This window comes from Canis lupus, chromosome 1 (genome assembly GCF_003254725.2).
Source record: "Canis lupus dingo isolate Sandy chromosome 1, ASM325472v2, whole genome shotgun sequence".
Lineage (NCBI taxonomy): Eukaryota > Metazoa > Chordata > Mammalia > Carnivora > Canidae > Canis > Canis lupus.
This window is the reverse complement of record NC_064243.1, coordinates 108,220,167-108,235,379: the sequence shown is the minus strand read 5'-3', so window position 1 is coordinate 108,235,379 and position 15,213 is coordinate 108,220,167. Positions and strand designations below refer to the sequence as shown.

The 15,213-nt window shown below is 43.0% G+C and overlaps 1 protein-coding gene across 7 annotated transcripts in view; it reads left to right on the top strand.

Annotated features, from left to right (window-relative positions):
- Window positions 1-36: 36 nt before the first annotated feature.
- ELSPBP1 (epididymal sperm binding protein 1) overlaps window positions 37-15,213 on the top strand; it is a 27,422-nt gene continuing 12,245 nt past the window's right edge. The window contains exons 1-3 of one of the 7 annotated variants that reach the window (XM_025424476.2): window positions 37-210; window positions 13,282-13,370; window positions 14,824-14,889. In XM_025424476.2, coding sequence (XP_025280261.1) covers window positions 182-210; window positions 13,282-13,370; window positions 14,824-14,889 — 184 coding nt within the window. In that variant the 5' untranslated portion in view covers window positions 37-181. Of the gene's footprint in view, window positions 211-6,842; window positions 7,021-13,281; window positions 13,371-14,823; window positions 14,890-15,213 lie in introns of those variants that run through there. The other 6 variants (XR_003127005.3, XM_025424471.3, XM_025424473.3 and 3 more) reach the window with 6 other exon arrangements.

Below are 15,213 nucleotides of genomic sequence, written 5' to 3'. Positions count from 1 at the left end.
ACTCCTCCTTCTCTCCTCCCCTTCCTTCTTGTAATGCTACTTCTCCTTTTCACTCCCTTATCCTTCCCCTGTTTTTTCTATCCCTCCTCCCTCTACCCTTGTCCTCCACGTCCTCTCCTTCCCTTCTCCTCCTTTCCTCTCTCTGCCCCAAAGCTAGACCACCTGCCTCACATCAGAAGAAATGCAGAAAAAGAACTATGCAAGGATTAGGTAAGTCACAGAAAGGAATTTCAGTTTGTGTCCACGATCATCAAGGATCCATGAGAGTATAGGTTTATCTATGTCTTGGTGCTTTTGGGTCTTTGAAAGTCCAGGGAGGCTGGTTGGAGATGCAGATTTGCTTCCAGATACAAGCATCCATGTGCAGGCTCTGTGGATCTCTGGTTTGGGCCTCTGCTCTCCAGAGACACACGGCAATCCACCCAGTGGGCTGCAGGTGGCTTTGCAGTTCTGAGGAATAAGCAATGTCACATTATGGTTCCCTACATCTCACAACTCTGAGAAGTAAGACTGAATTCTGAAGTCTCTTGTAGTCTTCACTGATATACTTTAAGTTAAAAGTATGTCTATCATGTCTCCATATTATTAGTAAGATGAGAATTTCCTTTGGAACAAACGATAAGGAAAGCCTTGGCCCCAAATTACAACCATCAAAATGTCAACACCCATCAAATTGGAGGCTCTCAACAGTGGGACTTCTGCTCTGGGACAATATATTTTATTCTTATTTTTTCTAAATATTTTATTTATTTACTTATTTTAAGTAGGCTCCATGCCCAGTGTGGAATCCAGCATGGGACTTGAACTCATGACCCTGGGATCAAGACTTAAGCTGAGATCAAGACTTGGACATTTGAGGCACCTTGGTGGCCTAGTGGTCAAGCATCTGTCTTTGGCTCAGGGCATGATCCTGGGGTCCTGGGATCGAGTCCCACATTGGGTTCCCCCGCAAGGAGCCTGCTTCTCCCTCTGCCTGTGTCTCTGCCTCTCTCTGTGTCTCTCATGAATAAATAAATAAAATCTTTAAAGAAGAAAGAGTTGAACACTTAACTGACATAGCCACCCAGGAGCCTAGATTTTATTTTTAGCCACCCTAGATTTTATTTTTGAATGAAACCAAAGCTTACTCAAGAGTTTTGAATTCCAATTCTAATTAGAAATGATCTCTGTCTTTACTTATCTCTAACATTCTTGCCTTCATGTACTGCTTCCTATGGTCACTTAAGAAAGATTGTCCCTAAATCTTGGACTGATAGATGTCCACACAGGACAATGAAGTTGGCATTTGGGGATTCTTATCAACATCTCAGCATTCATTTCATGTGAACCACTTTCTCCTCTTCCCAGGACTTGAAACCATACATATCTCGCCAAGGAATACTTCCAATCTCAGAGCACAATGCTTCATCATGTCTTTACCTCTGCTGTACACAGACCATCGTCTGCAAGATGGTGTCAGTCGTAGGCAGTTTTCCCTTCATGATCCAGAGGGCCAGGAGATGCTGTATTCATTATCTTTGTTGTTCAGATAGCATGTGAACAAGCAGTAGCCACTTCCCCTTCTTGTTTGAACATCTTTCACCGACACGTGGTAAGGCAGTTCTGGAATATGTTCTGCAACATAAGATAGTTGGTCTTGGCTCACTATCATTTGTTCTGAGGGTTAGCACTTTATGAATACAAACCCACAGATATTAAGATGTCACGTACTTGCAAATCCTAAACTACTTGTGTTTGCCTTCATCTCTGTTCCGTGTCAATCATAACTGCAAGTCACGTCACCAAACCTCCCACTCCAAATATTTACTCAGTCACATTTGTTTTGTTATTACCCATGTGAGATCCAAGAATCACTTAATGAATGAAGGAGACAGTTTCTCATGAGCACATCTTGTTGGCAAATTTTAATTTCTGTGATTTCTATATGTCGGAGCATTGGTGAATGGGCTAAGAATCGACACACTCTCGTAGTCTCACTAAACTTTTGCACAGCCTGAATATAATTCAGGGAAAACTTTTTTAATCACATATTTTCTGAAGTTTTAATTAATTAATTAATTAATTAAATCTCTACACCCAACGTAGGACTTAAACTCAACCCTGAGATTAAGAGTTGCACACTTTTTTTTTTTTTTATGATAGTCACAGAGAGAGAGAGAGAGAGAGAGGCAGAGGCATAGGCAGAGGGAGAAGCAGGCTCCATGCACCGGGAGCCCGACGTGGGATTCGATCCCGGATCTCCAGGATCGCGCCCTGGGCCAAAGGCAGGCGCCAAACCGCTGCGCCACCCAGGGATCCCTGCACACTCTTTTGACTGAGCCCTCCAGGCCCTTCTGAATCCTGTATTTTCTAGAACATTGTTAACTAGGATTTGCTTGAGCAAATCTCAAAAATCTTCAACTACCAAAATTTATTGGCCATGTACAGCAATAATTTAAAGACTTGTGTAAGTTCTTAGCTTAGAGGGTACCTAGGTGGCTCAGTGGTGAAAGCGTCTGCCTTTGGTTCAGGTCATGATCCCAGGGTCCTAAGATTGAGTCTCCCTCTGCCTATGTCTCTGCCTTTCTCTGTGTGTCTCTCATGAATAAATAAATACAATCTTAAAAATAAAATAAAATAAATTCTTAGCTTCCATAGACCTGAAAGAATGTTTTTTAAAAATGTTTTGTAAAACCAGTGTTTTGAGATTTGATTGGTGAGAACAAAATGTATTAGGGTATCTCATTTTTAAAAATTAATGTTTTTATTATATTTAGAAAGAAAGATTGTTTTACACAGTTAACAATAGGAGTGGCAAAATTATCATTTTGCTTTTAATTTATGCTTGTACTATTGGAAGCCTTCTGAAACAGGATTTTTTGGATGACAGGTGGTCTTCAGGGAAGAAATGTGACTCTTAAAGATTTTGTTTAAGAGTATGAATGTGGAATACCAAGCAATTATTAGATGTAGATACACATAAACACTTAATCTCTACTATTCTGCTTTATTTATGATACTTTAAATCATCCCAATATTGTACCCTAAAGGAGTATAATGTTCTTCTGAAAATTAAGTTTCCTTTTTTTTTTTTTAAAGATTTTTTTATTTATTCATGAGAATACACAGAGAGGAGAGAGAGAGAGGCAGAGACACAGGCAGAGGGAGAAGCAGGCTTCATGCAGGGAGCCTGATGCGGGACTCGATCCAGGGTCTCCAGGATCACACCCTGGGCTGCAGGCAACGCTAAACCGCTGAGCCACCGGGGCTGCCCGAAAATTAACTTTCTTAATCTTCATATCAATAATTTTTTTATTCTCTATGCCTGTTTGAAAGTTTTTAATAACTAATTTTTACATAAAATTAGTGGCTTTCTGAAAGCTATTTTTTAAAATATTTTATTTATTTATTCATAGAGACAGAAAGAGAGAGGCAGAGACACAGGCAGAGGGAGAAGCAGGCTCCATGCACAGAGCCTGACATGGGACTTGATCCAGGGTCTCCAGGATCACGCCCTGGGCTGCAGGCGGCGCTAAACCGCTGCGCCACCGGGGCTACCCCTGAAAGCTATTTTTTAACAATAACATTGAGTAGGGTCGTGTTTTGCTTTTGCATAACAAATTGACATATTGTCTCACTGACATAATTTCTACATATAAAGTACATAAGATGTCTAGAATATGTCTAGAATGCATACTCATATTTAAAGGTAAATATTAACATTAAAAATGAATCTGAAACCATGCCTTGTTAACATTACCAATGTTTTGCAAATTAAAATGCATGCTTTGCATATTAACAATGAAAACAGCCAACATGATCACAAACATCGTTGATCAAGTTGGCCATCTGTACGTCTTTGGAAAAATGAAAAGAAAAAAAAAGTCATTGATCAAATAAGCATTCAGAGATTTCCAGGAAAGATACCTGTTGAGGCAACTGGACTGGCTGGCCAAAGGCCAAGGTCAGAATTGAAACAGATTTTAGCCAAACAACAAGATCAAAATCCAACTTTAGGTCTAACCTATACCAGATGATTCCTCACTTCTATTTAAATTTGCATTCATCTGAACACTAATGCAACTGAGCATTTCTTCTCTTGCTACAGTAAACCACTCAGCATTTATGTCCTATTCATTTCCTTTGCCTGTGCTTCTACTCGGTTCTTTGCCTTTTTCTTGCAATTTGCATGAATTCCTTGAGTATGCTAGGTATTAATGTCAAGTCGGTCCTAGACAGTGCAAGCACTTACCCCCTGCCCTCACCTTGAACCTCAGCGCATCCGTGCTCTCACTCCTTTTTTTTTTTTTTTTTCGTGCTCTCACTCCTGGAACTGAAGTCGGGCTTCCAGGCTCACAGCTCTGTCTGCTACTAGCTGTGTGAGCCCGGTCCCTCATTTCCTCTTCTCTAAGACAGTGATAATAGCATCTGCCTAACAGGACTTGTGGGGGGAATTACACGAGTTATAGTGGATGAACAGCTGGCTAAGTGCCAGTCCACTGTCTTTTCCTCTGTACCTCACAAGCGGAGGGATTTAGGAAAATTCTTCACTACAGAAGGGCATGGGAAACTTTTCAGGGAAGGCTCTCTGCCTCCACCTCCCCTGGGCCCCACTTATTCTCTGTCTTGCCTTAGATGTGCCAGTGGCATCCACTGTTGCCTCTACCAGAGTGTCAAGCACATCATTCCTAGTGTCAAGCTGTGTCATCTCTCGGTATATGGGAAGCTTGAGGAAAAGAGAGCCAGCCTTGTCCTCATGAAGGTACCACTCTAAGCAAGAGTGGGTGGTATCAGAAAAGGTGTTTTGAGGGCAGCCCAGGTAGCTCAGCAGTTTAGTGCCACCTCCGGCCCAGAAGGTGAGCTGGAGACCTGGGATCGAGTCCCACATCGGGCTCCCTGCATGGAGCCTGCTTCTCTCTCTCTCTCTCTCTCTCTCATAAATAAATACAATCTTTAAAAAAAGAAAAGGTGTTTTGAAATAGAGAGCCCTGTTGGGGTCCTAGCAAAGAGGATTGCAACTCGCTTTGTGTTGTGTGTGAGAATGTGGTGTTGGAAGATGCCCCAAGAAGGCTTAGGGCTCCCTGGAGACCAGTTGTTCCAATGAAAAGATGAGGCCTCTAAAGTTGTTGTTCAATGTGTATAAAGTTTCAGCAATGCAAGATGAATATGCTCTGGAGATGTGCTGTAGAACAGAGTGCCTATAGCTAATATGCTGTATTGTGCACTTAAAGTTTGTTAAGAGGGGAGATCTCATGTTGAATGTTCTTGCAAACAAAACAGACACAAAGGGACCAGAGGGAGCTTTTGGAGGTGATAGACATGTTATTACTTTGATTGTGGTGGTGGTTTCACAGGTATATGCATATCTCCAAACTCATAATCAGACAGTAAACATGTCCAATTATACCTCAATAAAGCTGTTTTTAAAAAAATTACAAATGCCAGTAGGTCTAGTCTGGAGGCTGGGAGTCTTTATTCTTAAAAGCTTTCCAGTGATTCCAATATACATTCCTATTTTATTTTATTATTTTGAAGATTTTATTTATTTGTTTGAGAGAGCGAGAGCACAAGGAGGGGAAGCAGCAGAGGGAGAGGGAGAAGCAGACTCCTTGCTGAGCAGGGAGCCTGATATAGTACTTGATCCCAGGACCCTGATATCATGACCTGAGCCGAAGACAGACACTTAACCAACTGAGCCACCCAGATGCCCCTTATATTCCTATATTCAAATAAGGAGTAGTTGAGAGTGAAACAGAGGCAAGCTGATGGACTAAGAAAAAGAAAGAGGGAGGGAACACACACATGTACATATACATGCATATAAATGTATGCATATGGGATGCCTGGGTGGCTCAGCAGTTGGGCGGCTGCCTTCAGCTCAGGGCGTGATCCTAGGATCCTGGATCAAGTCCCGCATCAGGCACCTGCAAAGAGCCTGCTTCTCCCTCTGCCTGTGTCTCTGCCCCTCTCTCTCTCCCTCATGAATAAATAAATAAATCTTAAAAAAAAAATAAATGTATGTATATATAGAGTGAGACATTCAAGTCAGAATGACACACAGAGATTGGCAGAGCAAACCAGAGACTGAGAGAGATAACGAGGAGGGAAAAGGAGACAGGGAAGAGAGCAAAAGGGAGAGGGGGGAGAAAGCTGGTACAGGAGAGGCTGAGAGAGAGTGGATTTCCACAATACAGAGAAAGAAGGAAAGGCAGAGACCGAGACAGGAACTAAGATATGGAAAGAAGGCTGCCATGTCAGAAAATGAAGACCATAAACCTCTTATTTGGAAAACCCCCAAACCTGCGAAATGAGAACCTGGCACCAAAGTGACAATAAAATGAGACTCCAGACTCAGCTGCTCCAAGTCCCACTTTCCCCACCTATTTGCTGTATGGTTTTGGCAAGTCCCCGAGCACATTTGTGCCTCCTTTTCCTCATCCTTAAAACCAACAGGTCCTACCTGTGATCAACGGTAATATTTGGTAAATCTCTATGGTGTCAATCCTAAAAGATACTAAGGCAGGGCAGTAGACTTACAAAATTTTCAGAATGGTAGAATGGAATTTTAAAATGAGAAAAAATGAGATAATATGTTTCAGAGAGCTGCTGGTTTCGATTCTCCCATACTTCCCTTCTCACTTGAAAATTCTAGGGCTCTTGCTCTTGCATTATTCACCTAAAATCTGTCCACTTCCTTGTAGCTGCATATCCAGGAGCACTTTCTCCTCTGTTCATTAATATTCTGTTCATGACCCCAGCCTCTGCAAGATCCCATTAACATACACATGATTGAATTTTATGGGCCTCATGGATATGCATAAACTCATCTTGGGGCATCATTAATCATGGGGCTATCCCATCCAAACTGCCATGATTATAACCACTTACAGAAAACCTTCCTTTGGGAAGCTGCAGTGTCTTCCTACAGACAGGTTGGGGCCAAAGCGGTCGGGCCTGTCCCCAAATAATCCAGAGATTTGGGGAGCAGAACCTTAAGAGGGCTCGCGGAGACAGCTAGGGCCAAGAAGGACTCTCTCAAAGGTACACCTCAACCTAGAAACTCGGGAGGGGTGTGAGAAGTGGGACTTGGGGGCCCCCACAGCAAGGAGGGTTTAGAGCAGCCCTGTCCTCTGGAGGAAGAATAACATGAGCTATAAATATCACTGTAAGTTTTGCAGTAGCTACATTTTTTTAAAAGTAAGATAACAATATATTTTGTTGAACCATGATATCCCAAATATTATCATTTAATGTCTGATCAACACCAAAAAATTTAATGAGATATTTATATTCTTTTCCTTTTCATACTTCTTCAGAGCCCAGTAAGTTTTTTATGCTTACAACATGGGGCAATGAAAACTCGCCACATTTCAAGTGCTCAAGAGCCCACAAGTGGCTGGTGGCCGCCATGCTGGACAGTGCTCTGGAGCTCTGGGAAAGGAAGGCCAGAGAAAGTGGGGAAGGGGGGCGTGGGGGCAGATTCCCTTCTCTGTTAAGAAACTCGAAGGGGTGGGTGAAGCCAGACTGTCTGAGCTATGTAAAGCTACGGAAGGCTACCTGTACCCCAAGTTTGGGGAAAAGAGATGGAAGAAAAGAGAACTAGCCTGGACAAATTGCCCATTAAGTTCCTGGTAGTCAACTACTATCTACATGGTCACATGAATCTTTGCACTATCCCTCTAAGGTAAGGCTCACTCTCCCTGTTTCATGAAGGAGAAAGCGGAGATTCAAACATCTTCCTGAAGTTTTGACACTGCTCCCTCCAAAGGCTGCCTGAATGCATAATAGAAGAGGTGCATGTGTGTATGCATATGTGTGCATGTGCGTGTGCGTGTGCGTGTGTGTGTGTGACGGGGTCTCACACTGAGGTTTTGTTTCACACATGGAATCATCATCTGCTGCCAAGGAGCAGAAGGACTCAGTATTTTGAAGCCACACTAAAAGTCCCATGATTTTACGCCCATGAGCTCCTATAATTCCCACAATAGCTTCCATAGTTGGATTGTAATCTCCACAGATGAGAACTTGAAAACCAGAGATCAGAGAGGTCAAATGATCTTCCTAAGGTCACCCAATAGATAAATGGGAGAGTGGGTCTTTGAATCCTGGTTGGTTGGGTGTCATTGTCTTCTCATGGCTCCACTGTAACATTTTTGACTCAAGAGAATGAGCAAGCTGAGGCGGTGGGTTAGGCTGCCTCCTGGTGACACTCTCAGCACCTTTATACTACCTGGTGTGGCTGTTCCATGTTGGGTGATAGATATTGGTGCCCATGTCTCATTTCTGTTGAGGTCAGAAATCACGTTCAGTTCCTCTTGGTAGTTGCCACAGTTCTATATAGATGGTAGCCTTCTGGAATACTTATTAGATAGATGAATAAAAAAATGAATGGTAGAAGAATGGATGGATGGATGATGGATGGAAAGAGGGATGATGGGTGGATGAAAGGATGGAAGGAAAGATGGATGAATGTGTGAATATGTGTATACAAACACATCTGTAATATTTACACATTATATATACATATGGATTGCATATGCAAAATTATTGTTTTTAATTTTTTTTTAATTTTTATTTTATTTATGATAGTCACAGAGAGAGAAAGAGAGAGAGGCAGAGACATAGGCAGAGGGAGAAGCAGGCTCCATGCACCGGGAGCCCGATGTGGGATTCGATCCGAGGTCTCCAGGATCGCGCCCTGGGCCAAAGGCAGGCGCCAAACCGCTGCGCCACCCAGGGATCCCCCGCAAAATTATTGTTTTTAATTGTGAAAGTCATACACAGCCGTGGTAAAAAAATTTAAATGGAGAATCTCATAGTTGCCCTTAGTTGCTCATTCTCACTTCTCAGAGATCCCACCAGCTAATAATATGGTGACAATGGCAAGATGCCAGCTCCAACTACCCCATGGCCCAGAACAAAGGGTCCTCCACAGCATTTGAATGTGCCAGTGCGCAAGGAATAACTAGGTCCTAACCTGAATGTTCCAGACGTGGGTGTCTGGCTCTTAAAGATCTGGATCTTAAAGATCACTTTACAGTTCAATCATTGTCTTGAACCACCTCCAAATATTTTCTATTAATATCCATGTCTTGATCCAAGTAGGCTCATTAACATTCCAGAGCGTCAGTCCGTATCAACTCCTTGTATTTGTACAACATCCTTTATGGTACAAAGAAGCAAGTCATGCAGATACCTGGGGGGAAGCATCCAGGTGGAGAAAAGAGAAAGCGCAAAGGCCCTGAGGTGTAAGGAAGCTTGGTCTGTGCTGGAAGCAGTGAAAGGCCTGGTGTAAATGGGGTGGATCAAGGGAGAACAAGAGCGATAAGGAATGAGCTTTTAGGGGAAGGCTAGGTATGGACGGTGGGTTGTATTATAGAAGTGATGGAGAATTGTGAATTGATGGATGCCCCTTGCCCCCTCTTTAATCTCTCCAGTGGCTTCCATTTTCATTTAGAATCTAAAGAAGGCTCTGCAGGGTCTAGCCCCATCCACCTCACCAAACATCTCTCAGGCCTCACTCCTCCCTGCTCCAGCCCCAGACACATCAGGTTCAGTTGTTCTTTAAATATACCTAACTCTTTCTCACATTCTGCCTCTTCTGCCCAGCTGAGCCCCCATGACCCTGACTCCCCTCATGTCTATATCCCACTCTTCCTGCAGGTCTGTTTCTATGTCATTTTCTCGGAAGAGCCTCCCTTGGCCTCCTAACCAGAAGTCACCTTGCCCCAGTTATTCCTTACTGAAGCCTCTGTCCTTCATCTTTGCCATGATCATGAGCAAGAGTTATATGCTTGTCTCTGGTTTATTCCCTTCTAGTCTGGCTCCTTTGAAGATGGCCAACCCCAGGAAGGCAGGGGCCGGGCCTGTCTCACACGCTGCTGTCTCTCATCCCTTAGCCCTGCAGCCCACATATCACAGGTTCAGTAAATATCAGTAAATATCTGTTCCTGAATGAATACTTAAAAGCAAGCATCAAGGGTGGCTCAGTCATTAAGTGTCTGCCTTTGGCTCAGGTCATGGTCCCAGGGTCCCAGGATTGAGACCTGAGTTGGGCACACTGCTTGGCAGGGAGCATGCTTCTCCTGCTCCCTCTGCTGCTCCCCCCATTTGTGCTCTCTGGTTTTCTATATCAAATAAATAAATAAAATCTTAAAAAAAGAAAAAAAGAAAAAAAGCAAGCCCCAAGGGAGGCCCCATCAGCAGCCCTACAGACAGGACAGGGAAGAGCCTAGAGTCCAGGATCCATGAGGGAATGACAACCATTTGGGAGAGGGAAGAGGAAAGCCTGACTTTGCAGGAGCAGGAGAGACAGAAGATGCTGAGTTTAAGAGCCATTCAGGAAGTAGAAGTCATGGGATTTGATGACTGATGGGACATGAGGGAGGAGAAAGCTTTACTCTTGGGAGGGAGAAGCAGGTTCCCTGTGGCGAGCCAAATGCGGGACTCGGGCCCAGGGCCCCTGGATCACTACCTAAGCCAAAGGCAGATGTTCAACCACTGAACCACCTAGGTGCCCCAAGGGGGATCTTTTATAAGAGTATTAATCCCACTCATGAGGCTTCATCCTCATGACCTCATCACTCCTACCTTCTACTGCCAAAACTTTGGGAGTTGGTATTCCAACATATGAACTTGGGGGAGTCACAAACATTCAGACCATAGAGAACATAGTACAATTAAATCAAGTCGTGGTGTGTGTATGTGTGTGTGTGTGTGTGTGTATTTGGGGTTTTATATCAGGAGCTGAATCTTGGAATCGGAGGCGTTTGAGGGGCATCTCAAGTATAGATGGCTATACTGGGAAGGCAGTTGAAAATACAACCTTGACACTCAGAAGTAAAGTTTGCCTGGAGAGGTCTGGTACGAACAGTGATTTTGGCTGCCATTTTTGGGGTGCTTAGCACATATTAGATCCCATGATAAGCCTGAAGACAGTGTCACACAGCAGCTAAGATCCCAGTTTTTGGAATTAGGTTGTCAGAGTTCAGGTAGGACCCCCATCACTTATGAGGTTTGTGATCCTAAGCAAGATACTTTAGCTTTCTGGGCCTCAACTTCCCCAAATATGCAATGGAAGTAATACTAGTGCCCCTGCTTTGGGTTACTACCAAGATCATAATGAATTTAGAATAGTGTATAACACTCAATGAGTATTACCTGTTATTTTTTACTGATCTCATTTAATCACCATTAACAACCCTAAATGATAGGTAAGATTAGTAACCCCATTTTTAAAAAATATTTTATTTATTTATTTGAGAGAGACAGTGAGAAAGCAGGAGCAGGGAAAGGGGTAGACTTCCCCCTGAGCCAGGAGCCTGACATGGGGCTCAATCCAGGGACCCTAGTGTTCGTGATCTGAGCCAAAGGCAGATGCTTAACTGACAGCCACCCAGGCGTCCCAGTATCCCCATTTTTTTAGATGATAAAACTAAGGCTTGGAGAATTTAAGCAATTTCCAAAGGTTACCCAGGTGGTAAATGGTAGAGTTAGGATTTCAACCAGGACCTGCTAATCCTCCACAATCAAAGGTACATCATCCAACTACAGTGTCTGAACCACCAGGGAGAGTTAGTCATGAGCAGGTAGGCTGTGAATGAGACATCACTCAGGCAAAGTAAGTTTGGGGCATGGTGCTGTGGTTAAAAATAACACAAAAAAAAAAAATCAGAAAATGCTCCAATAGGTAGCAGGAAAGCCAAGTAAAAGGATGTGTTCTCAGACCCAAGTGCTCAATGGCGTCACCTACCTGTTTGAAGACCTGAATCAATGGCCTTGGGATATTTTTTACCCCAATCCACCATCTAGATTTGTTGCTAAGAATTGGTGCCATCTGATGTCTCCTCTGAGCTACCCTGATCTTTGCTTTAATTAATCATAAACACAAGTAACAATTTACAATGGAAAGACACTTTCACAGCAGGAGCTGCCTGGACCCTGATTGCCTCCTCCAGAGGCAGGAGTTATTAACCTACACTCTGCAGGTGAGGGAACACAGGCCCATGGAGGGGAAGTGGTTTATGGAGTTTGAGGACTCTGACACTGATGTAGACAGGACTGCAGTTGAACCCGAGATCTGTCACTTACCACCTGCGGTGCTTGGATAAGTTACTTAATCTCCCAAATCTTGGTCTCAATCTTCTGTAAAACATAGCTGATCATGCCTGCTCATCAGGTTGTTAGAAAGTGGCATATGGTAGGTGCTCAAAAACATAGCCAGCAATAGAAGTGGTGATAGTAGCTGAGCCTCAAGACAAAACCAGACCACCAATTCCAATCCTGGGTTGTTTCTACAGAGAATGGCACATCTATGTGTCATTAAGGAAATGGTACAGAGGCAAATAGAGCTAGTAGAAATTATGGCTAGTGAGGATGGTAAATGCTGATTATTAAAGTACTTTATTTTTTATTTTTAAAGATTTTATTTATTTATTCATGAGAGGGGGGGTGGAGAGGCAGAGACACAGGCAGAGAGAGAAGCAGGCTCCATGCAGGAAGCCCGATGTGGGACTCGATCCCGGTTCTCCAGGATCACACCCTGGGCCAAAGGCAGTGCTAAACCGCCGAGCCACCCGGGCTGCCCTATTAAAGTACTTTAATATCCAGCCAGAGATGGGTGTTATCCATGAGGAGGGTTTAAGGCTATGCTTAAGATCCCCATGATGAGTAGAGCCCTTGGAGCCACTTATGTGGGTTAGAATTCTGTCATTTTCTCGTTGTGTAATCAACTCAGATCACTTAGCTTCTCTGAACCTCAGCTTCCTCATCTGTGAAATGCGATTAAAATAGCTATCATTTCATTTGTGAGAACCAAGTAGCATAATGTGTGTTGAATGTGTAGCCTGAAATGCAGTAAGTGCTCAACAAATTCCTACATCTCTCCTTCCCGTTACACTGTCCACTCCATAATGACAGTGTATGTATTTTTTCTTCCCTGTAAGAGTAAATTATTCTTCACTGCCCTCTGGGGATAGAAAGTAAAGCAGCATGCATGACACCAAACCTGGGAGTTAGTGAAAGAAGGGACCCACAGGAGCAAAATTTTTGTCTTCCTGGGGCATTGGGTGACAGTTGAGCATCTGCCTTTAGCTCAGGTCATGATCTTGGGGTACTGGGGTAGAGCCGCAAATCAGGTTCCCTGCTCAGCAGGGAGTCTGTTTCTCCCTCTCCTTCTGCCCCTCCTTCGTGCTTGTGTGTACACACACACTCTTTCTTAAATAAATAAATAAATAAATAAATAAATAAATAAATAAATAAATAAAATCTTTTAAAAAATGTTTTTGTCCTCCTTCAATGCAGAAATAAGAGGCCAGTTGAGATGAACCCATGGTCCAGTTATCTGTTGGGATGGACAACTTTCCTCCTCTACTTCTATGAGACAAGTGGAAGTGAGTATACTGGAAAATTTTGGGGAGGATTTGGAAGCCAGAAAGAATGAAAGGGCCAAAGTAAAGATTCCTGGATTCAAGTAGGGAGGAGATAGAGAATCATCTGATTTTGGACTGTCTTGACTACGGATAGCTGAAAACATGGAAAGTCAGACCATGGATAAGCAGGTGGCTGCTGTAATTGACACAAGCACCTTTCATGATGCTCAGGAACATGGTAGGGATGTGCAGTTATGTTCATTAAAAGGGGAGCTCTAGGGGTGTCTGGGTGGCTCAGTCAGTTACACATCTGACTCTGGATTTTGACTCAGGTCCATGAGATCGAGCCCCAAGTTGGGCTCTGAGCCATTCTCCCCCTCTCTCTTTGCCCCTCTCCCACCACTCACGTGCTCAATCTCTCTCTCTCTCTCTCTCTCTCTCAAAAAAAGGAGGGAGGCCTCTATGATTCCAACGGATTGTGTCATCAGACTCCAACTTAGACCCTCCACAATTTTTCTTAGATTGTGGTAAAATGCCCAGAAGATAAAATGTACCATCTTAACCATTTTGAAGTGTACAATTCAGTAGAAGCACATTCATGTTGTTGTATAACCAATAGCCAGCACTCTTTCCAGCTTGCAAAACTAAAAGAACTCTGTACCCATTAAACAACTTGGATTTCTCCCTCCCTCCAATCCCTGACAACCATCATTCTGCTTTCTGTATCTATGAATTTGACTGCTCTAGATACCTCATGAAAGTGGAACCAAACAGTACTTGTCTTTTTCTGACGGGCTTATGTCACTTAGCATAATGTCCTCAAGATTCATCCATGTTGTAGCAGCTGTCAGATTTCCCCTTTAGGGCTGAATAATATTCCACTGTGTGTGTGATACACACATGTACAAACCACATTTTGTTTATCCATTCATCCACTGATGGACTTAGATTGTTTCTACCTTTTGGTTATTGTGAATAATGTTGCTATAAACATAGGGTGTAACAAATACTTCTTTGAGAATCCACTTTCAATTCTTGTAGAGATATACCCAGAGGGGGAATTGTTGAGTCATATGGTAATTTTATGTTTAATTTTTTGAGGAACTGCCATACTATTTTCCAAAGCAGCCGCACCATTTTGTATTCCATCAACAGTGCAAGAGTTCCAATTTCTCTACATCTTTGCCAACACTTGTTGTTTTCTGCTTTTTTTTTAAAGTAGCCATTCTAGTGGGTGTGAGGCTATACTCTTCATATATCTAGAAATCTAAATCAACCACCCAAAGATCTTATGGTAAGCACAGAAGCAGAACAAAGAGAGACCTTGATTATATGTAGTTCATTCAAGCTATGTTGAAACTATTCTCTACAACTAAACTCCTTTTCTGCCTGATAAACCCTCAAGAAACATTCCTGTTTTCATGCCCTTTTATTCCACAAAGTCCTTTTTCACTGATAACATTCTTTATTCCAGAGATTCCTAACCTGAGTTCACTGGGAAAGCATGAGTTCACGAAGCCCTGGATTAGTATAAAAGAAGGTGTGTATTTATCAGAGTATTGAGAATAGATATTGAAACAGACAAATTACAAACTTTCAGCAGCTTAACACAAAGCATTTTATTTCTATAAAGTCCAATGAGGGTGCATCTGGTCAGCAGGGATCCATCACCTTCCACCGTGGGTCTTCACCATCCCCTAGGGCTTCAGGATGCCCTGTGGATTCTATGCTTGAAGCTGATAGACAAGGATCCAGAGTCTGATGATCTTGGAGGAGAGGTTTGTTTGGCCAGGAAGTGATTTCTGTCACTTTCTCCCATTTCCACTGGCCAGAACTCACAGGATACTTAATACAAGGGAGTCTG